Source organism: Sphaerodactylus townsendi, linkage group LG01, assembly GCF_021028975.2.
Source record: "Sphaerodactylus townsendi isolate TG3544 linkage group LG01, MPM_Stown_v2.3, whole genome shotgun sequence".
NCBI classification, from domain to species: domain Eukaryota; kingdom Metazoa; phylum Chordata; class Lepidosauria; order Squamata; family Sphaerodactylidae; genus Sphaerodactylus; species Sphaerodactylus townsendi.
In genome coordinates, this window is record NC_059425.1 from 38,492,002 (window position 1) to 38,516,446 (window position 24,445).

Genomic DNA, 24,445 nt, shown 5'->3' on the forward strand with positions numbered 1-24,445 from the left:
TTTGAGTTTAACCATTTTAATGCTAAGCTGTTACAAGTTATGTCAAGTTCTTACTTTAAAAAAACTCACATTCAACTGAACATATAGCATAATGTCAACTTCCAGCAATATATATTTGAAATCTTAGGAATCTGAACAGGACGCTTAATAATGTTTAATCTAATTAAAAACTTAATGAAGAAAATTACTTCTTTTGAAATATATAAAATCAAATTAATGTATACAGTGTTTGAAAACAAACAATTCAGTTCATGGTTAAATATGTTCTAAAGGTAATTCTTATTCTCAAGTCTTCTGAGAAGCAACTTCTCTAGGTTATCGCTTGTTAATAACTTCTTCTTTTAGCTTTGCTGCAAGGACTCTTTTCTTCTTTAATGCCCTCTGCTGTTCTTCTTCAGACAGGCCCTAGAACAAAAACAAAAGCATTTAATGTGCAATACTTAAGGTTGCCTCAGTCAAAGTTTGCCAATGTGAAACTTTGTTCATAGAAATTAATGCTAGAGTAGTACTACCACCAACAGCTTCAGTTTAAGGTGGACATGTCAGTGAACTGTTAAGTTTGGTGGAGTATTGATACATCATACAGAGGTAGTCAGGGTTTGCCATTTAGGTGCATGTGTGTGCACCTCAAAATTACTTCCACTCCTAACACAAGATCGTCTGTACTTGTCTGATCTGGGTTTTTTTTTCCAGGTACAAATAACCACTAGTATGAGTACCATCCTGTTAGATTTGCATATTCTACCACTTGTTTGAATCTGTTTTATTGGAAAGATGCAACAGAAATCTGACACTAAAGTCGCACTAAAGACTCTAAATCGCCATTCCCTGTAAATTTTCTGGAGCAGCAGTCTCCTCACTTCAATCAGTTAGGAACAACACAGCAGGCAGTAGTCTCCTCCAAACAATCCCTATCTGAATGTGGAATGTCAGCACATAAGCGCAGTTAAGTAACTTGAATGCTGATAAACTGGGATGCAGAACAGGGGACTGGATTTCATCCCTTCCTTGAACATCAAATTTTCCTGTCCTGCCAAACAGTACAGTTCAAAATATCACCTCACACCAGAGTTTAGTACCCCATAATGTAAACAATTTTTAAAAACAGGACCCATTAATGTTAACAAAATGGCATACTCATTTTTCACCTCTTTTGAAGGTATTAACTCTTCTTTCTGATCTGTATTTTGTGGTACCAAGTTAGTTTTTGAATCTTTCTTCAAAGCCATCAGTGCATCTCGCTTCTGCTTTAGGTATTCTTCTCGTTCCTTCAGTTCATGTGCTCCAAGTTCTGAGAAATTCTGAAAGAATATGAAAGGTGCATTTACCATATTGTCTCAAGTGCATTTTCTATCATTTAGATTACTAAAGAGTTATTAAATATTGGAGTGGGGGTGGGGGGTTAAAAATTGTTAGTTTAACTCTTTTTGCTGAACATTCCCAAGAACAAAATAGCAAAACAGGAGAGAAATAATGCAGTCTAAGACACTCTGATCAGAAACCAGACTTTTTTTGTGCAGAAGCAACACAGAGCTGAACACCAAGCCATCCTCTGTACATCCGCCATAGTCACCTTTTCCCTAACAGGATCAATCACTGTAGTTTTAGGAGTTACAAACACCCAGGGCCAAACAATCTGATGCATTTATATCCACTCATCACTTCACATTTCTCCAAGCTTATTTAATCTACAGGAACTTTAATCTTTAGTTTCTCGGACACCAAAGAAGTCTCTCCACCAAAGTTCTCCTCCTGAATCAGAATAGCAAAGTGGTTTAATACCGGTACCGAGTATTACATCCAAGATGGCGACCGCAACGGAGCTCGGCAGCGGAGCTCCGCAACAATAAGGTCTTAAAACCCCTTTTATTGTACTTTGCCCGGAAAGCGGTTTTAGCTACCTGCAGTGGCGTACAGCACTACTTTTATGAACTTTCATGAACTTAAAACTTAAAACGGTGGCACAGCGGCATGCAACTTCTACCTTTCGTTGCGCCTCCCGCCCCTTGCCTTTCGCCGTTCCGACCGGCCCTGCCGCTCCTGCTGGCCCCGCGAATTTGGCGATTCTGGCGGCTCCTTCTATTTTTGTCATTCGGACTCCTTGTTATTAACAACGTTAAGGCACAACTGAGGAGGTCGGTGGCAGAGACCTCTACAGGACCTTTTCCAGTGATTTTTGTGCCTTCCATTCTCCGGCTGCGGCTGTTTCCACTTCTCCTACAGCTGACGTCGTTTCTTCCGCTCCGCTGGTCCCCCCCACCTTTGATGGTAGCGCCCAACCTTTTTGCAATCAAGGTACCGATTAAGGGGTTGGTGGCAGAAACCCCTTGGGGCGCAGTTTGGGCGCAGACTCAGGTGGGTTTGGGTGAACAAGGGTGGTGCGAAGAAATGAATCGGGAGTCCCATGGCCGGGAGAGGCCGGATGCATTATGCCTAGCAACAGCTCTAACGGAGGGGGCAGTGATTGAGGCAGTAAGTGATTCTTTGGAAATTGAGCCCGCGGCAGTGGAGGCCAGGGCGAAGCCGATTAGGCCAGCTGGATCTAGCTGGAACTATTGGATGTATGAGAACATTTAACAAGAAAGACAAGCACCAAACCGTCTGAGGTTCCAAGGTGGTGGGAGAAGCTTAAAGAACTGCACACAACATTGCAATGCAGAGAGCCTTGGGTACTGAACCCTAGAACCCCACTGAATTTCAACAGGAATCACCTTCACCTCTTATGGGAACTTGGTCTCTCATCGCTTTGGAAGATCTGCATAGCGAAAGTGCGGCTGAACACGCCGGGAAGTTGTGCTGTGCCCCACTGTGGAGCCTACTACTCCTTCCCTCCTGTTGTGATTAATTAATTAACTGATTGATTGCACAACACAAACTTAGTGGTAGGGTATGTAGTGATAGTGATAGCTTAGATTTTAGTGGGTGGCTTGTGAATTTATTGTATAGTTAACTGTTTATTGTCATGTATTAGTTAGTAAGACTTATTTAGGTTAGCCAGTGGCGAACCGAGTCCACCCAAAGTGGAGAGTTTTCGCCGGGGTCGAGTTAGAGGGGACAGTGGGAAATGGGGGCACCCCCTTTGGGGCTGGGGATATCAGTACTGATGGGACGGGGCATGTATGACGGTAGGCGGCGGCCATATGAGAGAAGGTGGGTGAGATATGGTTATGCTCGCTCACCTTCTGACCTCCGTCCTATCCCGAGGGACGATGGTGGTTGGGTTCAGAGACACCCTGCTTCATCCTTGGTGTTGATGAATGCCAGGTCCATAAATAACAAGACCGCAGTCCTCCGAGATTTTCTCGGAGTACAGCAGATGGACCTGGCATGTGTCACCGAAACCTGGGTGCGAGAAGGCGAGACCGTTGCCTTGGGCGAGGTCGCACCACCAGGTTTCGCGTGTCTCCACCGTTCACGAACACAGGGCCGGGGGGGAGGCGTGGCGATGTTCATCCGTGATTCCATCCCTTTTAGGGCTATCCCTGTCCCGGAGATCACTGGCATGGAGTGTGTCGGCCTGGAGTGGTTGGCATCGGAGAGGTTGGCTGTCCTTCTGGTGTACCGGTCGCCTAGCGCTCCAGGGGACGGCCTGCCGCGGCTGCTGGAGGTGGTGGCAGACTGGGCGCTGCGGTTCCCCAGACTTATTGTTCTGGGGGACTTCAACGTCCATGTCGACGCCGCCTCATGTACCGTAGCCGCGGACCTGGTGTCATCCATGGCGACGCTGGGCCTCTCTTTGGTAAATTCTGGCCCCACTCATGAGGCCGGTCACACTCTGGATTTGATCTTTGGGTCAGGTGTAAATGTGGTCTTATCCTCTTGTGATAGAGTGCCATGGTCTGATCACTATGCCCTGAAGGTTCGGTTGAACATGCCGCAACAACCCCGACTAGGCGACGAGCGGATTTTTGCTCGCCCGCGGAGACTTATGGATCCTGTTGGATTCCTGAATGCTCTACGGGATCCTGAACCCACCGGCACCCTTGATGGACTAGTGGCGGACTGGAATACCCGCCTCTTTAATGCCATCGAGGTTGTTGCTCCCCAGAGCCCTCTACGACCCCGATCTCGGCTGGCTCCTTGGTATAACGAGGAGCTACGCTGTCTGAAACGGGAGCTTAGACGGCTAGAGCGAGTGTGGCGGAAGTCTCGTGACGAGGCTGCGCGAACATCTTATAGGACGTTTATGAAGGCCTATGAGATGGCGATGAAGGAGGCGAAGAGAGCATTCTTCTCCTCCTCTCTCGCATCTGCTAGCTCTTGCCCAGCACAACTGTTCCGTACTATTCGGTCGCTTACCTCTTTATTGGAGAGTTAAAAAAATGATCAATTGGCTATTAGCTGTGAGGCATTTATGAGCTATTTCGCAGATAAAGTCGCGCGCTCTGCCAGGACCTTCCTGCCACCTTAGAGACAATTTGCGAACTGGAGGCTCCCTTGCCGTCTTCAGGCCCTTGCCTGGCCCAGTTTTCCCTGCTCTCGGAAGCCGCTGTTGACAGAGCCCTGGCTGCTGTTAGACCTACTACCTGTCCTCTGGATCCGTGCCCCTCTTGGCTTATTAAAACATGCCGAGAGGAGCTACGACCCCACCTGTTGAATATCATCAATAGCTCCCTTGAGCAAGGAGTCTTTCCTGGTGGGTTGAAGGAGGCAGTGGTCCGCCCACTCTTAAAAAGACCGTCATTAGATCCTAGTGATCCGGCCAATTACCGCCCTGTCTCGAATCTTTCGTTTCTGGGGAAGGTAATTGAGAGAGTGGTGTTGGAGCAGCTTCAGGGTTTTCTGGAGGACACATCGGCCTTCGATCCCTTCCAGTCCGGCTTCCGTGCTGGGCATGGGACGGAGACTGTTCTCGTCGCTGTCACAGACACGCTCCGTATGCAGCTTGACCGAGGCGGATCGGCGCTGCTGGTATTATTGGATCTTACCGCAGCGTTTGATGTGGTCGATCACGATCTTTTGACCCACCGCCTGGCCGCTTCCGGGGTGCGGGGCACTGTCCTTCAATGGATTACCTCGCTTCTCCGGGACCGGAGTCAGCAAGTGTGGTGTGGGGACAAAGCCTCCCGAGGGTGCCCGCTTCATTGCGGTGTACCTCAGGGAGCGCTGCTGTCCCCACTGTTATTTAACATCTATATGCGACCCCTTGCTCAGCTGGTACGGAGCTTTGGGCTGGTATGTCATCAGTATGCCGATGACACCCAGCTCATTCTGTCGATGGAGGGGGGAGCCGTCACCGCCCCTGCAGCTCTACAGCATTGTTTGGAGGCAGTTGCTGGTTGGTTGAAACAGAGCAGGTTAAAGCTGAATCCAATGAAGACAGAGATCCTTTGGCTAGGCCGTGGGGGGGAGGTGGGGGATTTTCAGCCGCCGGTGTGGGAGGGGGTCTCATTGGCACCGACCCCTTCAGTTCGCAGCCTGGGGGTCCACCTGGATTCGTCTCTTTCAATGGAGACCCAGGTGGCCCATGTAACCCGGGTTGCGTTTTTCCATCTTCGCCAGGCCCGGCGACTGGCCCCCTTCCTCTCCCAGGCGGATCTGGCCACAGTGGTCCATGCAACGGTCACCTCCAGGCTAGACTATTGCAACTCGCTCTACGCGGGCCTTCCCTTGCGGTTGATCCGGAAATTAAAACTGGTCCAACATGCGGCGGCACGTTTGCTCACAGGCGGTGCCTTTAGAGATCACATCATGCCCGTGTTACGTCGCCTGCACTGGCTCCCAGTTGAGTTCCGGATCGTCTTCAAGGTATTGGTTTTAACCTTTAAGGCCTTGCGCGGCCTGGGACCCTCGTACCTACGAGACCGTCTGGCCCCATATGTCCCACGTCGGTCCCTGCGGTCAGCAGAGGCCAACTTGCTGGTAACCCCCGCCCCCTCTATGATGCGGCTGGCCTCTACTAGGGCCAGGGCTTTTATGGCCCTGGCCCCTGCCTGGTGGAATGCTCTTCCTCCAGCTGTCCGGGCCCTGCGGGATCTCAACGAGTTCCACAGGGCCTGTAAGACCGAGCTATTCCATCGGGCCTTTGGTGAGACCAGCCGCTGATATGGGTGCCTGAAACAGCTTAAGAAATATTCTGAGACCCACTGTCCCCCCCCCTTTTTAAGAGGAGTTTTAAATAGCTGGATGCCATCTATTTTAAATATTTAAACTTACTTGGATTTGAAAATTGTATGCTGCATTTTAAAAAATTTTAAACTTCTTGCTTTATCTGTTTGTTAATGTTGTACACCGCCCTGAGCCCTCCGGGGGAGGGCGGTATAAAAATGAAATAATAAATAAATAAATAAATAAAACTCCCACTAGTAAAAAATGTCACTCCACCAACAACATTTCCAATATAATCTGATTAAGGACTATTCCCAATTGGTGCAACAGCAAACCCACATCTGTCACTGCATATACAGTCAAATTAGAGTCACAACCATTCCTGGCTCCTTGTTCAAAATTTCCAAAGAATAGATAGCCCCATCACACACACACCCAAACTATTCTATTTTTAGTCAGTGCCTCACCAGAAGATGTTGTGTTCCTAAAGATGAGTTGAAAAATACAGTGGGTAAAGGAAGCCACGATACTCAGTTTACAAGACCTGAGCAAGGCTGTTAACAATAGTACATTTTGGAGGACACTGATGCATAGGGTCACCATGACTCAGAAGCAACTGGATAGAACTTAACACATAATACATATTTTTTACTGAATGTCAATTTCACCTAATTGGTTCTGTCCATTATTATGATGAATGTTAACTGCACTAATTGCTCATATTTTCTTTAAAGCATACACCCAAAATATCTGCTTTAAAATGTAATAATATCACAGCAACTATTAATGTAGAGTAGTATACAACGCCAACATCCTTTGCAAGTATGGGCTATGAGCCAGCGCTCCTGACCTCCAAGTGCTGTAACTTCTTTCTCATTCACAACTACTTCAGGCTGAGGAACACTGCATGGCTACTATGAATATTAAAATATTCTACATAAATAAATAATACTTGCAAAGGCCTACAGTATGTTAATATACTGATGGGTGATACATAGCAGCACTTCTTTAGTTGCCATACCCAAATTATCTTTTATTAGCCATCAATTGAAAGAAAAATATAAACAAGATGAGCAGATTGGATTTGAATTGCAAGACTCAGAATTATGGGTGGCTCTTTGTAAAGAAGAAAAATTCTTAGTAAGAAAAACGCATAAATTGTTATTGACAATAGAGACAGAAACAGAAAGAGTCAAGGAAAATATGATAACATGGGCACAAGATTTAGGTAGAGTTATCAAATTAGAAGAACGGGATAAGATTTGGAGAAAAAAACCTGAAATTTATATGTTGTACAAACCTAAAAGCTAATTTCTGCAAGGTGTTCTATTGCTAGTATCTTTATCCAGTAAGTCTCAAAGGTATTTTATGTTTGCTGGAGATGTAAACAAGAAAAAAGGTCCTTTATTCACATGTGGTAAGTATGTAAGAAGGTTAAACAATTTTGATACAAGATTTATAAGTTGATGAAATATATATAAGGATATAATTTTAAATTGAGACCAGAGATGTTTTTGTTAAATATGTTAGACCCAGTTATTGGAAAAAAGAACAAGTATTGTATATGATTTCAGACTAGCCAAGAATTGGAAATCTATGCAAATTCCTTCAATGGAAGACTGGATAAATAAACTGGCTGAATGCACAGTAACAGATAAATTGTCTATGTTAACAAAATACAAAAATTGGGAACAGTTCTTAGAAGATTGAGATCTGCTTGTAAATTATGTTAAAAGCAGAAAAGAATTTCAATACCTGCCAATGAGCCTTCAACACTAAAAGAAGAAGGAACTGGGCTTTGCTTATTAAGAGTGGCACTTGTAGGATTGGTAAATAGCATTTAAGAGGAATATTAGAGGGAATTAAGTATTAATATGAATTTGTAAAGCAGATGTAAAGGAATGGAAAGCGTAAATTTTATGGTATAGCAGGAAGTTATTTTTTTATGAAGTTGGAAGATAAGTGATTTGTATTGCTTTCTACTTTTTGTTTTGCATATATGAATCAATGATTTGATGTGTAATAATTTGTTTAAATGATAAAAATAAAGATTATAAAAAACTATTATTTCTACATTCTTGGAAGAAAAATTAACAGAATTCCATTTCCGTCTTTTGATTTGTTTATCCTAAGCTTTAGTAGATAAAAGCTACTTTTCAAAAATATACTGAAAAAATGTCAGTTATAAATACTCGCAGCATGTATTTATCTCTAAGATGTAGTAATATCTTCCGAACATTTAGACTCACGACTACCCAGTAAACCTGATCTTGCTAGTATCTAATATATTTTCTACACCTCCTTTTGAAAAATAAAATTTTGCAACACACTTTTTAGCCTTTCTATTAAAATCTTTCCTCTCATCTTCAATTAATCAAAACTCTTAATTACTGTTGATCACATTACTCTTTGCTCCTTCTACGCTGGCTCCTCCTTCTTGTTCATAGCATAATCAAATGACATTCAAGCCTTTTTATTCTTACTCCCACGACTTGCTCTCCCTTTTCATGTCCCCTCTTTTTGCACCTCTGGAGCCCTGGTCCTATATCAGCCCCAGATTACATCTTCCATTTCCCAACTAGGCTTTTTCTTCCTTACTACTTCTTTCTCCAACCTCTTTACCTCCTGACCTCTGTTGGGTTACTTCAACTGGTACATTAGATCTGACAGAAACTTGTGTCTCTCCCTGCCATGTAACTAATAGTGCACATCTATGTTCCTTTGAATTTCAGGAGCAGCAACAGCAGAAGGCCATTGCTTTCATATCCTGCATGTGAGCTCCCCACTGCGAGTAGCAGAGTGCTGGACTAGATGGACTCTGGTCTGATCCAGCAGGCTCTTTCTTATGTTCTTAATCTCTGCTACAGACTGAGTGCAAAGCCTATCTCCTATTTTCATTTTGTGCACAATGACTACCACTTGTGACACACATTAACATTCCTATGAAAACAAATAGGTTAGTTAGACCCTGCAGAAATTGTGTGCTAATGGAAGACACTTGCATCAGTGGAATGGGACTTTCCTGCCTCCCTTTGCTGGCCGACTGAGCTCCCTGAAAGGCTGCTTCTGGGTGACAAGGAACTCTCAGTATCGCATGGGGGATGAAACTGGAAAATTACCACTAGGTTCTACTAGGGATCTGTATACAATTATAAGAAATAAAATACAAAAAGAAATCCAAGATTATACTCTAGCTTTAGACATTAGTTCAAGTATCTTATCAGTGTGATTCTACGCAGTTCTTGAAATCTAAGCCAACATTGGGTTTAGATTAGAGTAACTCTGCATAATGTTTCACTGTTAATTACATATGGTTTATATTTTTAAAAAGACTATTCAACTTACTCGTCCTTCAGTCCCTGCTTGCTTTGTGACACATTCAGAACAAATCCCAGTTGCTTTTTTCTGACTCTCTTCCTTCAGTTTGGAAGAGGGAAGTTCTCGGGTAGAAATTTCTTTGTTTTTTGCCTCAGGACCTGAATTTTCATTAAGAGAAACGGTACTATATCTTACTAGAACAGATTAAAAGACTGATAGTTCAACTTGATTCACACAACTGAACTGGAGAGCCAGCATGGTGCAGGGGTTAAGAACAGTGGACTCTAATCTGGAAATTCAAGTTTGATTCCTCACTCCTCCACATGAGCAGCGGAGTCTTATCAGGTAAACCAGATTTTTTCCCCACTCCTACACATTCCTGAGGGGTAACCTTGGGCCAGTCACAGATCTTCAGAACTCTCTCAGCCCCATCTTCACAAGTTGTCTGTTGCGGGGAGAGGAAGGGAAAGGTAATTGTAAGCCCCTTTGAGTCTCCTTACTCAAGGAGAGAAAGAGGGGCTAAAAATCCAAACTACTATTACTCTTCTTTCCTGCCTTCCTTTTCCCACAGCAGCCACTAGAGTTCAAAAGTATCCCAGGAACAGCTCTAGACACACTATGGAAGTCTGCAACAGGAATGTACTATCAGCCTACATAAATAAATAAATCACACACACCTCAAGCTGTAAGTACCAGCAGAAAACAAGTAATGAATCCAACACAAAGATTTAGAATATTTATGGCTGATATATTTTAATTAAAAATAATTAAAATAGCATTTCCCACTTTTCCTAATCCCCTTTGCTATTTGCAAAGTGATTTACTTTCATGGCCCTCTCAACAATACTATGAAAGAGGCCATTGGGTTTTTTCCTGCCTTTTTCCTGCCATTTTACTGTTATGAATGTCAAGCTCTTAAATTTTCCCATATGACATACCCCAAGTTCAAAGCAGAGGTGGGACTTAAGCTCAACCTTTTTAAGATTCAAACCAAATGGCCTAGATCACAACAGCTTTGGAGACTTAGATTATAAGAAAGTCTTCAACTATTGAATGTTCTGGAACAATTTTCATAGGATGGTAAACAGGTGCATAATAAGAGTTGGATAAAGTCATAAAGGATACTGTGTAATTACTGATTTCTAATACTTGAATTGGGGGCATCTGGGTCAGAAAGATTTCCACCACTTCTACCTGACCCTGAGTTTTTTCTTCAGGAGCAGCAGTGGCATAGTGGTTAAGAGCAGGTGTACTCTAATCTGGAGGAACCGGGTTTGATTCCTTGCTCTGCCACTTGAGCTGTAGAGGCTTATCTGGGAAATTCAGATTAGCCTGTACACTCCAGCACATGCCAGCTGGGTTACCTTGGACTAGTCGCAGTTCTTCTGAGCTGTCTCAGCCCCACCTACCTCACACGGTGTTTGTTGTGAGGGGGGAAGGGAAAGGAGTTTGTAAGCCCTTCGAGTCTTCTATAAATCCAACTCTTCTTGTTTCCAACTTCCCCTACAGCATCCAAAACAACTATAACCAAGGACACAGATTAAAGTGGAATAAAGACACATCCCATTAAATTTCTCTTTGGATGAGTGGGCAGGTGGGTTTTGTTCATGCTCAGAATGTTCAATTTTTATAACCTGTTAGGAGATAGCCTAAGGGAACCTCTCTTCCTCCATTTGTTCAGATTTTCATAGAAGCATGTTTTGTGTTTTCTATCCATGGAAATATCAGAAGGGTTTCTTGTCCCACAACAAACAACAACAACATGCTGTGGTTTTTAAAAATACATACATGTTAGATACTTAAAAATAATCATACCAGATAGCAGTCTGGGAGCATGCTGAACAGTCTCTTTAGCTCTTGCACTTCCACTAAGATATCCTGGAGATTTATGTGCACCATCAGATGATCTCACTTTATTATGTGACTTAATATTTAATGGGAAGGAGACAAACATAAGAATAAAAAATAAAGTATCTGTCATACAAATCAACTAAATGTAGGTAATATAGACTGACATCAAGATGAAAAGGGTTTTTGTTTTGCTCACCCATGCTCAAAAAAGCTGGAGCATACAATTCAGTTCACACAGAGGGCATAATTCACGTATCTGCATAAATGTATATATACAGGTTTGCATCGAACTAACCATACACGGATCCATTCACAGAACTGAAACTTTCTTCTTCCTCTTCCCACTGCAGCCCATCATAATGCTTAACGCTGTCCCCAATGGAACAGTGCTGGGCATGCTGTGGAGGTCTGTAGCAGGTGGGGGAACCAGTAAAAATTCTGTCTCTCACCACAGTATTTTCTCCCATCAGCAGAAAACAAACACTGTTATAACCCACTAATGGTATATAATCACTAAAATTGGCTTACAGAATACATATTAAACATAAGATAGAGCTGGATTACTCCTTCAGATGCTGCTTCAACAACTACAGTCACATTCTAGTTGAGGCCTTTTATTAAGTCAGTAAGGCCTGATAAACACCGGGTGACCTTGAGCCAGTCACATACTCTCAGCCTAAACTGCCACACAAAGGCGCCTTCCGCACATGCAAAATAATGCACTTTCAATCCACTTTCACAATTGTTCGCAAGTGGATTTTGCTATTCCGCACAGCCGCAAAGTGCATTGAAAGTGGATTATTCTGTATGTGTGGAAGGGGCCAAAGTTGTTGTCAGGATAAAACAGAAGAGAGGAGAATCATGTAAGCCACTTTAGGTTCCCATGGGGGAGAAAGGGGAGGTACAAAGTGTAAATAATTTTAAAAAAAAATGCGTTCAACTGAATCTCAACATACTTCTTTAGATCTTTTCCTTTCTTGCTCTAGATCATATTCTTCCTTTGATTTCCTGGAAAATCAAAAAGAAAACAAAACGCAATATTCATATTGCAACGCTAATTCAAAATACAATAATTCTCAACAGCCATACTCCACAGAGAACTCCCAATTGCAAATTCCTAAATGAAAAGGTAACACAGCATATTGGGGTTCCACTTTGGATAAAACAGAATGTTAATTATAAGTAGAATTCTGTGAAGTATAATTCTCTGAAATTTAATCTGCTCCCAGCTTTCTGTGAAGCAGACAAGCTTCCACCTTAACCTGATCTGAGGGCTATCTCATGCTCCCAGAAAATTGCTCAATCTTCTCTCTCACAGAGAGAGAGTTAAACCAACAGGTTTGTGAAAAGACAGGCCCCGAATGACCATTTCAAATGAGATACTGAATTGAATTCCAAATTTGAGCCATTCAATGCCTGTAACATAATATGTCAATAGTGAATAGGAGTCTGGGAAATCCCCAAGACCCAGAAACTCCAACTAGCTCAAAATGCAGCTGCATGGGCACTTATACAGACCTCGTGGAATCAGCACAACTCGCCCGGTGTATTGCCAGCCACATTGGCTTTCTCAGTATAATATTAATCTGGCGATCAGATTCAGAGTTTAAATTGAATGGCTGTAGGAATACTGAGTGGTCTGGGACCCTGGGACTACCTGTCCAAATACATCCCCAAGAGAGCACTTACTGGTGAGAACAACTTACTGGTGATTCCTGGCCCAAAAGATATCTGGTTGTCCTTGACAAGGGCTAAAGTCAAACTGAATGCTTTGCCAAATCAGACCTGGGCTTTGTAGGGCCTGTCATAATTCCACAGGGCCCATAAGATAGAGCTATTCCGTTAGGCCTATGATTGAGGGCAGTGATGGCATTCCAATAGAATGGCCTTTCTTTATTCCCCTTTCCTTTCTTCTTCCCCTTCCCCTTCCCTTTCCCTCACCTTTCCTTTTGGTTGCCTTTGTATATAATTCATTCACCTTAGTAAGAACTGGTTACAATACCACTGGATGTATATTTATTGCAAGAATGACTATTGATTTTATTGTGAATTTTTGCTGTAAGCCGCCTGAACCTGCCAGGGGAAAGGCAGCCTATAAATCAAATTATAAATACATTAAAAATAAAATAATGTTAGCTATGGGCTCCACCAAGTCCTTGTCATCACGTCAGTATTAAAGTCATGGGAGGAATCTAAAGCAAAATCTACAGGCAGGAACTGTCTTCTTACCTAAGAACCTCCCTCAGAATTTTCATTTCTTCTTCTTCAATTTCAGTGTATGCATCAGACCCATCTGTCAAACAGTCAGGGAGCACACCTGTTAAGGAACATATGACATACAGTTGCTAAGGTGAAGTAGGAGCTATTCTCCATTTCAAACCTGGGCCAATATTCTAGTGAATCCTGAAAAACATTCTTGGAAGCAATTGCATCTCCAATGCTTGATACAGGCCCTAGCCAAATTCATGTTAATATAAGAGGTACATCAGCGACCAGAAATCCCAATGAACGAACACAGGGAATAACTTTTGTTTCTGCCCTCTTACACTTCTGTGTTTTTCTTCTGTGATAGCCAGGTGCTTTTTCAGCTCCACACTTACACTGTCACACTTTCCAGTAGCAGTGGCCCAGATAATTTTAGTTATAGTATGGGTTGTGAATGGTTAGTAAAGCAATATCCTAAGACATAATTAGCTAAGAAATGGAACATGTGGCAATGATACATTCCCACCAATGGGTCAGTTCTCAACTTGCATTCCAAGCAGTCCACTGCCCACCTTCCACTGACCCAGGAGCAAGCTGGGTCTGATAAGGAGGGTGGTGGGGAGCCCCCCTCCCTCCTGAGCCCCCCTATTCCCCTTCCACTGTCTCCTCCCAAAGACCAAGTTGGTGCATGTGGGGCATCAGCTGTAAGCTGTTGATGCTGCACAGGGTCCAGGAGAAGCCCCACCCCCCAATGACCAAATCATGCCCTGTGGGGAATTGGCAGTGAATGCCATGTAGGGCCCGGAAGAAGCCTCCTATTCCCTCTCCCGTCTCTCCCCCCACCCCAGGACCAAGCCAGGCCCTGAAGGGCATCCCCCTTTCGCCCCTGCCCTCCACCCACCCCAAACAAAAAGTCGACCTGTCTGCTCTCCCCTCACCCCAAAACCCAAGCATTGCTTGGCAAGGCCACGGCAGGAAGCCGCCCTCCTCACTGGGCCAGGCAACACCCTCCCCATTCCCCCACCCCAAGACCATGGAAAAGACGTACTCAGTGGCAGAAGCAAAAGGTAAGTTGGTGAGGGGTGGGGCCAGAGAAGCTGCAGGGTTGGGCAGGAGAGGGCAGGCAGACAGGAAAAGCAGTGGGCCTCCCACCAGCCCAATCAGTCCCCACCTGCCCTCCTCCCACCTCCTATCCAGAGCCCATTTTATTTTAATTCAAAATAGGCTTCACTGCTGGTTAACAAATAATTATACTGGATTACATGCTGCCATCACAGAAGCAGCCTTGGGACAAAGAACAGGAATCTGAGGTAATTTCTAATACTTCCCTCTTTTCTGGCATGATTTACACCAACGCCTTCCTTTCACAACATATGCACACACACAAAAATTTGTCTCTTCTTTTGAAAGCCACCGACCACTAAGCATCGAGCCTAAGACAATAAATGTAACCAATTACTGGTTATCACTGCAAGGGACAGCAGAACTCTGCTTTAAAACAGTTTCAGTTTTGCACACCCACAGATAGTGGGTCTCTTTCAGAAAGAGGGGGAAAATATTTTTTTTAAACCCAGGAACCTCAGCCAATTGAAACAGGGTTAGCTTGTATCTTGCAAGATTTTCTTCAGTCCCTTCACAAGTCACTAACCCACTATTTCCCCAAGGTAACACAGCATGGTGTAGTGGTTAGCAGCACTGGACTCTAATCTGGAGAGCCAGTTTTGATTCCCCACTCTTCCACATAAGGCCTGACTGACCTTGGGCCAGTGGCAGATCTCTCAAACTCTCTCAGCCCACACAGAGGCAGGCAATAACAAACCACTGATGAACATCTTTTGCCTTGAAAACCCCACAGGGTCACCATAAATCAGCTGTGACTTGACAGCACTTTACACACAAAAAAACCACAAGACAGCTGTTCTATTCATGCTTCTTTATTGACTACTCTGACCAATGTACCTACACTAGAGTTCTTTTTCTTCTCTGGGTGAAGCCTAGCTGTTCTGGTAATTTCCCCTGTTTCTTTTATGCTCCCCCTGGCCGTCCTTAAGGTGATGAGATACTTTCTCTCCACTTAACTTTCCTTCCCCCACCCCTGCAAAGAAATTCTACAGCCTTTCACTGGTTGATGTCACTTAGTATCTGCCTACTCCTCCTGCATGGAAGGAACAATTGGGATGCCTGAAGGACGAACCTAGAAGCTGTCTGTCCCAGCCCTCTCTTTCCATGTCTCATTGTTGCTTCACTTGGTCCCTTGCCAGTATTTTTCTTCTTGATATTACACTCATAGCTCATTAAATCCAGTGATGTCATAAAAAAGCTGGAGTCAGGTCTGGTCAAAGTAAACAAAGATTTAAGAGCTTTTACTGCTTATTTCTTACCATTTCTTTCCTGAATTATTCTTATTGCCTGCAACTGCATTTCAATATTTTTCTGAACCATCATTTCTTTAAACAATTTGAAGTCTTCTGCTGCCAATACTGGCTGTAAAATGGCCTGTGTAGGGGGAAAAGGGTTTTACAATATTCAGCAAAGTCATCCAAACAACTAAATTACGATTCTACCGCCTGCACAGTTGTCCTCTTATCTTAGGCAGTACAAATGGCTCCTCATCTGAGACTCCAGCTCTTGAAACCTGATTCTGATAAAATGCAGACATTTTGTCCTTAGTTCAAAGGTCTCCCCAAAACTCACCTAAACCAGAGGTTGCCAACTTTTCTAAGCCTGCAGGGGCCCTTTGAAATGCTATCACAAGGTAGTAGCAGAAGATCCCAAAGCAGGCACATTGCCAGACATTTTTTATGAAGGGAGGAGGACATCAGGGGGCCATCCATCACTATTTACTATATTTATAGATCCATTTTCTATTTGAGACACAAGGTGGATTACATCATAGAAAGCAATGTAATCAAACAGCAAGACAAATCTCTAAAGCAACACAACAAGTCTAGGATTATAAAAATTCAAGAAGTGCAAAAAAGAATCAGACATGTCATGTCAAGCAATGCAGAAAATACTGTAAGATCATGATGGGATAGCACACACTGTAATATAGACTGAAGTCCTGTTCTCAATTAGCTTTATAAAAATGCTCTCCCAAACAATTGTTTTACATAGTTTGCAGAATTAAAGTAGTTCAGAAGCATTTCTTCCATTTATTGACAAATTGCCATTGCAACCTTCTTTTCTTTAAAAAAATTCTGCAAAGGGAACAGAAAGCTTTGCTACTCTGTTCAGCATTCTTATTTTGTTTTGGGGTAAACAACTGTGTTTTTCTGTCTGGAGAACAAATTAATTTACTTATCTTAAAACTCTTGGTCTCTGCTGCAGTTCTATGCTTGAAATTCAGCTACTGTTGGGTTATAGTTATTTGACTCCTGTTCTGTCAAAAATAATTTCCCCATCAATAAGTGTTCTTCAGGACTATTGTAGAACACTGGCCTGTTCTCTCTTTTTCTTTGCTTTGTTGGTACAACATGATTTTTACGCCCTCATTACTTAATCTCTCCCTCTCTCCCTCCCTCCCCCTCCTCCTCCTCCAAAATTTTACTCCACTGCTTGCAGGCTTTTAAAATCAGAACTCTTCAGCCTTCCTAACTATTAATTCTGTTTTAGCCAACTGCACAGAGAATTCACACTTGGAAAGGTTTATGACAGGATTCACAGTTTTTTGCCTCAACTCCTTCCTTTTCCCATTACTTAGAGAATTTACACTTGAAAGACTTGTGACAAATTTCACATCAACCCCTAGTGTTGATTGGAGGGACAAGACAAATTTATTGATGGGGCTCTGCCCTTTCATGTGCCACCACAGCGGCTGTCGGCCTGTCCCAAAGCAACATTTTTTAAAAATCTGCTTAGAATATGGCCCCTTCCACTTTCTAAAAAACTCTTCGTGAGTGCCAGAAAAGGTGTCACCCCGCACCATGAAAATCCCTGACCTACAGAGAGGGCCCTTTTTTCACAGCTTGCACAAAAGACTACAAATTGTGTATGTGTTGGGGGGGGGGGTGTCCTGTTTTGGTTCAGTTTTTCTATGGAAGTTCCTGAGCAGATTCTGTGTTTAAGCAAATGCCAGTACAGTACAGTATAACCTGATCCACTGGAGAACACTCCAAACTGTTCTCCATGACCACTACCTTTCTATCCACAGAAATCCTTTGTTTGCATTCACATACTGTGCTGTGTGGAGGGACTATTGCTAACAGAACAGTAGTGATGTAATGAATCACACTGGCAAAGCGTCCTAAGTTCACAGCATTCTTTTGATTGGATGGGATTTTTAAAAAATTACATACATTTACATAAATTAGTTAATAATCACCAAACCTCCAAAATTCATTCAACTGTACCTATAGAAAATTTCTTGTTTCCAACTTTCTTGTAGTCTTTTCTATTAATATAATCACAGCAATTGCCCTAGTTTTCCATATTAAATATTAATAAATTCAATACTACCTTTTTACAGATTCCATAGGAACCCTATTCCAAAATCAACAAACATGATCCATCACTAAGCAAAAACATTCTGTGCATAACTCTTATAATTCTGTTTCAACTCTGAAATTTTGTCCATAATTATTATGAACCATATGTCCTGCTACCAAATTTCCAAGCCTGGTAAAGTCTACTGCTTTCAATTAATGACTGTTAGCATTCCAGTCACAACCCAAAGATGTACTATTAAATTCACAAGTAACTGTTCTGTATTATAGCCCAAGAGACACAATAATGGTGTAAAATAAAATATTTTTCTTGTAATATCTCAAAAAGTCCTTTATAATACTGCAATACCGCTGTATGAGAAATAGGAACCAATTTTTTTCCCACATCTGACACACAGATAATGCGTATGAAAACATTCTTGATAACCTGTTCAGTAAGTAATATTCCTTTAGTTTCTTCATTCTTTGATAACCAAGATACTTTAAAAAATACTTATCCAAATCTTTAGCGTCAACTCAATTTTAAGATTATTTCTCAACTTCTTTGAAAGTTGTATCTAGGATTTTTATTTTCTTAGAGATATTTTTAGGCTATTACTTCTTTTTGTTAAGGTGGGTTATATAATCACTTCTCCATTATCATGAGTAGCTTCTCAGATATTGGTTTCTGGCAGTTTCATTAATGAAGTTTTTAATTTGCATATGCTGCAATATTTTATTTGCTGACCTTCCGATTTGGGCCTCAAAACATTCCCATATCCTTGCTGCTACACTAAAAATGACAATATTATTAGGTGTCCAGAAAATTAAATTTCAACTGCTTTGAGCCAAGAGGAAAGGCAGTATTTATTAAAATATCTGTAACACTGCAACACAAATACCTGATTAGAGGATATTCCATAGTAGAGGTGCAACCACAGAGAAGCCCTGGCATGGATCCTACCACTCCATTAGGCAAAGTCTGAAGCCTTCACCCAGCCTAAAGAGTACTCTTCCAGTTGAACAGTCATTTAAGTTGGAGGAAGGCCCCTTAGCTTGGAAACACTTTCTCTATCTTAAGACTGAATTCACACCCTTATCTCTGGTTGCCACCCTCCTACTTCAGAAGGTGGGGAAACACTAAACAGCATTTCAGGTATCAATCATCACTCACAAATGGATTTATATGAAGAGAACCCCAGTCCCAGGCTTAGAGCTTCAACAAAAGATACGAACCAGCAAGGTAAGAACTAGCATGTTGTGTCCAGAAACAACCTGGCAGTCAGTGTATTCATTTTACACTGGCAATCTATGCCATCTGTAGTATGACACTCAATGATCTTGTTGCACATTCTGTGCCAACTGAAGTTGCCAAGCTTCTTGATTATTGAAAACGCATCCTAACATGGATGTTCGAGCTTCTCAAGGGGAAGCCACAGCTGGTGCAGCCAACTTAAGTTGTTAAAAGATGCCATGTACACTAGGGGAGACCTAAACCTTCATCAATAGACATGGGTCCAATATTACCTACCCCCAAGCTGCAAGTCTGCTCTATGACTTCATTCAGAACAGGATAACTGTTTAATCACAATTCACTTTGTTATCAATAAACAAAACCATGTAATTGTGCAGGAATTCCACTGGAGCCTTCAATTAAAGAATTCAGATTTGATGCTTAAAGATTCAGGATCCATTATCTATTCCTAATAGTCAATGGACTGGAGTCATTATGTGCACACAAATTTAAACAGAAATAGATCATTTTTTGTGTTTACAGATAATATATTTTGAGGAAAATCCTATGAACTGAAGTTCAGGTATAAAATCAATATAGTGTAGTTGTTAATGTGTCAGAGAAAGATCTGGAAGTCCCAGGTCTGAATTCCCATTCTTTTCCGAAGGCTATTTGATGACCTTGGGCCAGTAACAGCACAACCTACCTCACACTGATGTTGTAATGTCAAAATGGAAGAAAGGAGAATGATGTAAGCTGCTTTGAGTCCCAATTGGGGACAAAGGCAAGGTATAACAGTGTAAATAAACATATTTCTAGGAAAGAAATTAACATGTTAAAAGACTTACCTGTGAGGTCCGAGTTTTGGCAAGAGGAGACATACAAGCTTCTTGAAATTTCTCTTCATTAATTCCAACTTCCTTAAGGTAAGTGTCTAACAACTTTTCAACCTACAATGATAAATAATATAGCATGTGAATAACCAAACAAACACTATCTTCAACATGTCCAAATAAGACGTTATAAGGGTCAGGTGGTTGCTGAAAATAAGCTCAAATCTTTTTCTCCCCCTGCCCCAGTAATGTCCAATGATACAAAACGTATGACTGCTCTGCGTGTCACTGAACGTGCTCCATTATTGCTTGCAGGGGATGGAAACCTGGAATGCAGTGACATAACAGCAACATTTTTCTAATGCTTGACATTACTGAGGTAAAAAAAGCACAAGAATGTGCGGGTTGCTGCTTCTGACGACAGTCATGCAAATGCTTTAACATCTAGCACGGATTCTCAACACTCAGCACAAAGTGACAGAATGTGGAATCTTTGCCATAGCACAACAGCAATAAGTCAAGCACACTGTTGCTCAAGAAAATTTTCTTTTGTTCTTCTCAAACACCTGAGCCAGCCATTTTCTTACATCATTCTCCTTTCTTCCACTAGTCAACAACAACAAGCCTTTATTGGCATACGAAACAGGACAAAAATTCTTCCACTAGTCATATTTTTCTATAAAATGTTTGGTGAAAGTGAATATTACTCACCAAAGCTTTATACTCCTGATGAATCTCAGTGTAAGACAGCTTGCTTTCTTCTTCATCATCAAAAACTGTAAAACAAGCTTGGTTTAATATGTAGACAACTCAAAAATCCTGAAAGAGCAACCCTAAACAAATATATCCAAAGCAGCTCATTCTCAGGAAAGCGTTCTTAGGATTGCTCTGCCATTTCTAAAATATTCTGCATCTACAAAGATGTTGAAATCATACTCCTATATAATGAAATTTATCTAAATGGAAAAACCTAACCATCTACAGAATTGCATGGACTACAGGACAGGCATTTCCTAGGCTGCAAATAATTCAGCTTCCCTTACAAATTTATCACATCTTCAACAGCATCTCAACATAGAAACTTAATTGGATATAGTTCCTTTGGTTACAGCAGTGGCTAAGTGAATGAACTTTGACCCAGGAGGTCCCTGGTTCAAACTTTGCCTTTGCCGTGAATATATCAGGGAGCCTTAAATAAGCTACTTCCTCTCAGCTTGTCATCTGCTGTATGGGGATTACAATACTGGCCTAAATTACAGGGGTTAGCCTTACGAGAAAATTTGTGTGAAGAATTTTGATCACTGAAAGCAGGATATATATTCTAACTATTTATTGTCCCTTTCTGCCCAATACTACTTACTGTTTCACTTACCCCTCAGGTCAATCCCACCTCCCCCTGCCAGTGAAATTCTCAGCTCACATTTTCATGACCCCAGAAGGTTCATGATCCACATTTTTTTCCCATGACTGTTTATGGATCTTTCACTAATGTCAAAGAAAATTATCTGCATATGCAGGTACTGCAAATACTCTCACAAGCTGAGTTAGTTTTATCTATACACCCAAATTTTACTGAAGAGCAATGGTTCTAGGCCAATATCATACTGCAGCAATTTTTTTAAAAGTCATGAAATCAAAGAGTTCCCTATTTCCTCAGAAGAATCTGCCAACAACAGGAAATAGAATTGTTAACTATTTTAAAAACCACTTCAACGCCAAGACTTTGGCTGCTATACTACTCAAGGCAATGTTCTCAATTCGATTCAATTCTGTAATGCGTGCTTTGATGCAGTATTCTGACAAAATGGTTTATTTCAATATTTGTACCCCACCTTTCTCTTGGCTCAGGATGACTTCTAGCTTCTTCTTATTCTCAACATAACCTATGCTATAAAGTAGCTGCTGATCCCTGACACAGATGTACGCATACGTAAAATAACTCTACAGATTTTTAAATTACAGAAGCTCTTTCTAGAACTACCAGTAGCAACTCAAATTTTAAAAACTGCAAGAATGTGGAAGGAAGGAGACTGAATATCTCACTGAAAGTAATTAAATGTAGAGGGAAGATAGCTATACTCTGGTATGTGATTTAATCCACAGTCAGTATATTCATGTGGTTCCTCATCCTGCAAGCCTGCTTATTTGCACATTTCTCATTAGCTACATTGGGGTATATTTAAACTCACAATATCATACTCTAAAGTTTGAACACACACACACACCAACCTAATGCCTTCATCCAGAGACTTTTTTTCCAAAAGAATCTAAATTCCAAATCATCTTCTCTAAACCCAAATTATCTACCTATTCCACAAGTGGTTTTCCCTGTGTCTTTTGTACACAAGCTGATAAAACGTTTCTCTCTGCTTCCCCATCCCTTACCTTTCAAGAATGATCTAACTATAATGGAGACAATAAAAAGGTAACTAGAATCCAGTCAAATAAACTAGTGCCACAGATATTAATTGCCTCTGGTGCAAAAGCGATGTTTACAAAAGCCATTATACCACAAAATGCTTTGTTAAAGGAAAGAGTTCTGCAGAAATGACAGCTCATATTGAGCAAGAAACACCCTAACTCTGATGTTACTTAACTAATTTTCTAGCAGCTTCATTACATTCTGTAGTTTCACCATTGTGAACAAAGCACATAATTGTTTATTTGTCACATACCCAGCACATTTTATTCAGGGCTCAAATAACCCTGGCAAAATTCACACACCCATGGACTACAGGAACTCTTTATGCTGTGAAGCTAAACCAACTGCATCCAAGCAGTGATGGAACTGAAAAACTCTAATACGATGTCTTCTACTCTGGCCAGTGGGCCAGATAAGAAAGCACTTGTCTACTCCAACTGGCAACATCTCTTCAGTGAATGAATAAGTGGTTTTTCCAAAATCCTTTAAACTGAAGATAGAAGGTCTTCTGGGACCTTCTACATGCCAACCACATGCTCTACCACTGAGCTATGGCCCTGTCTTACATTATAGTTCTGGACACTAAGAACCTATGACCTACCTCAAAAAATATTTTAAAAACCATTAAATGGAAAGGGTGGGAATTGTTTTTAAATGGCTAACTTAGCATTTCTGCTTCTCAATGGCTTAATGAGGGGAAATTCAGAATTTAAAGATTAAAAGGGAACTGTTAAACACTGTTAAAAATCGTTAGCATTGAGAAAAGCTCACTTGTCAGGTGTCAAGACCACTACCCAACAATAACACTGACTCAGCTATACATCACACAGCAGTACCTTTTCCAGCTATAGAATATTTTAGTACTTCTAAAGAAGAAACAGATGCATAGTGCCAACCAGCTAAGCAACAGTTGCAATCTTGTGTATTAAAAAGAGAACAGTAGGGAAATGGGACGCTTCCTTTCTCCATTCCCAACAGGGCTGCACGTCTGACACGTTTTCAGCTAGTAAAGGATCAGCATACTCATGTTTTATCTGAATCTTAAAGATAATCAATGTGCACCATTATTTCAGTACATCTGCTGAATATATACATGATACATAAATTACAGGTTGGAGAGAGCAGAATCACAAGTTATTTGTTTAAAATGCCATGTCATAGAGATAATGCTATATTTTGGAGAAATGTTTTGTTCAATATTCAATACATGCTACAAGAACAAAAACCTTTGAACCTCTTTCCTCATCATCCTCATCATCACAATCAAGTCCAATTTAATCAGTTCGAAGGTTCATTAATATCAGCAGGAGGTGATATTTATCCGTTCATTCATCACTGCAATCTTATGTATACGTGCTTGGAAGTAAAGCCCATTAAATTCTGCAAACCAAACTTCCAGCCTGCTAAAAAAAACACTCTTGAGATATTTGTCTATACTAAAATAAGTCGAATTTAAGGTACTAAACATTGGCTCAACAATGCCTAATAATAATAATTTTATTTATGCACCTTCTCCCATTCCTAAACCTAGATTTCTTTCCATGCAAAAGCAACGCATTGCAAAAAGGAAACGATTTGACAAAGTCAATTGTTAAGGAAAAATACATGTTGAGGATTTCAGCCGCGAAATCCAGGGTACTTCTCTCGCCCAGCCCTTCCCCTCCGCTGTCCCGGCCGGCCCCTTCTCTCACCCTCACACTTTTGTTCGACGAACTCCACGATGGGGATGGACCAGGCGGGGCTGCGGAGGAAGCCGGCGATGCTGTCTACCACCCACTCCACTTCTGCCTCCGCCTCCCCCTCGGCCGCCATCTCATCTCTCCTCCCCTTCCTTCTCTCCCTCACAAAAAAAAGTGTCGTTCGTAGCGCCAGAGGGAGGGGCGAGGGGGCGCGAGGCACAGAAATCCGGCGACGGTTGGGGTGGGGGGATCCCACCTCTCGTCACTATAGCAACCGTCGTCACAATGAGAATGGGAAGAGGAGAATACACGCTCCGCAACGTCGCGCGCGCACAGCGCCGAAGGCGTCCAAGCGGGCGCGCGCGCAAGCAGAGTCGCACGCGCCGAACCTCCGCCGCCGCCGCTGCTGTTCTGACCGTATAATCCAGTCA

General features: G+C 42.0%; 1 protein-coding gene across 3 annotated transcripts; it reads right to left on the reverse strand.

Moving 5' to 3' along the window:
- On the reverse strand, positions 1-24,445 carry CFAP36 (cilia and flagella associated protein 36). 3 transcript variants are annotated; one of them, XM_048518264.1, is made up of 10 exons: positions 24,027-24,435; positions 20,625-20,689; positions 19,929-20,030; positions 15,804-15,918; positions 13,447-13,534; positions 12,174-12,225; positions 11,182-11,290; positions 9,394-9,524; positions 1,149-1,301; positions 1-405 (listed from the first exon to the last, which is right to left on the reverse strand). In XM_048518264.1, the coding sequence occupies exons 1-10, from the start codon at positions 24,145-24,147 to the stop codon at positions 316-318; spliced, it is 1,026 nt and encodes a 341-aa protein (XP_048374221.1). In that variant the 5' UTR covers positions 24,148-24,435; the 3' UTR covers positions 1-315. The 3 variants fall into 3 exon arrangements, with proteins under 3 accessions (XP_048374221.1, XP_048374230.1, XP_048374238.1); XM_048518273.1 differs by lacking the exon at positions 24,027-24,435 and adding an exon at positions 23,845-23,869; XM_048518281.1 differs by lacking the exons at positions 9,394-9,524; positions 11,182-11,290 and having other exon boundaries at positions 24,027-24,445.

Coding starts and splice junctions, on each gene's coding strand:
- CFAP36 (XM_048518264.1), bottom strand. CDS start 24,147: ATGGCGGCCGAGGGGGAGGCGGAGGCAGAAGTGGAGTGGGTGGTAGAC. Junction 12,226..13,446: donor ATTCTGAGGGAGGTTCTTAG/GTAAGAAGACAG, acceptor TTGATTTTCCAG/GAAATCAAAGGAAGAATATG. Junction 1,302..9,393: donor AAGCAGGGACTGAAGGACGA/GTAAGTTGAATA, acceptor ATATTCTTTCAG/AATTTCTCAGAACTTGGAGC.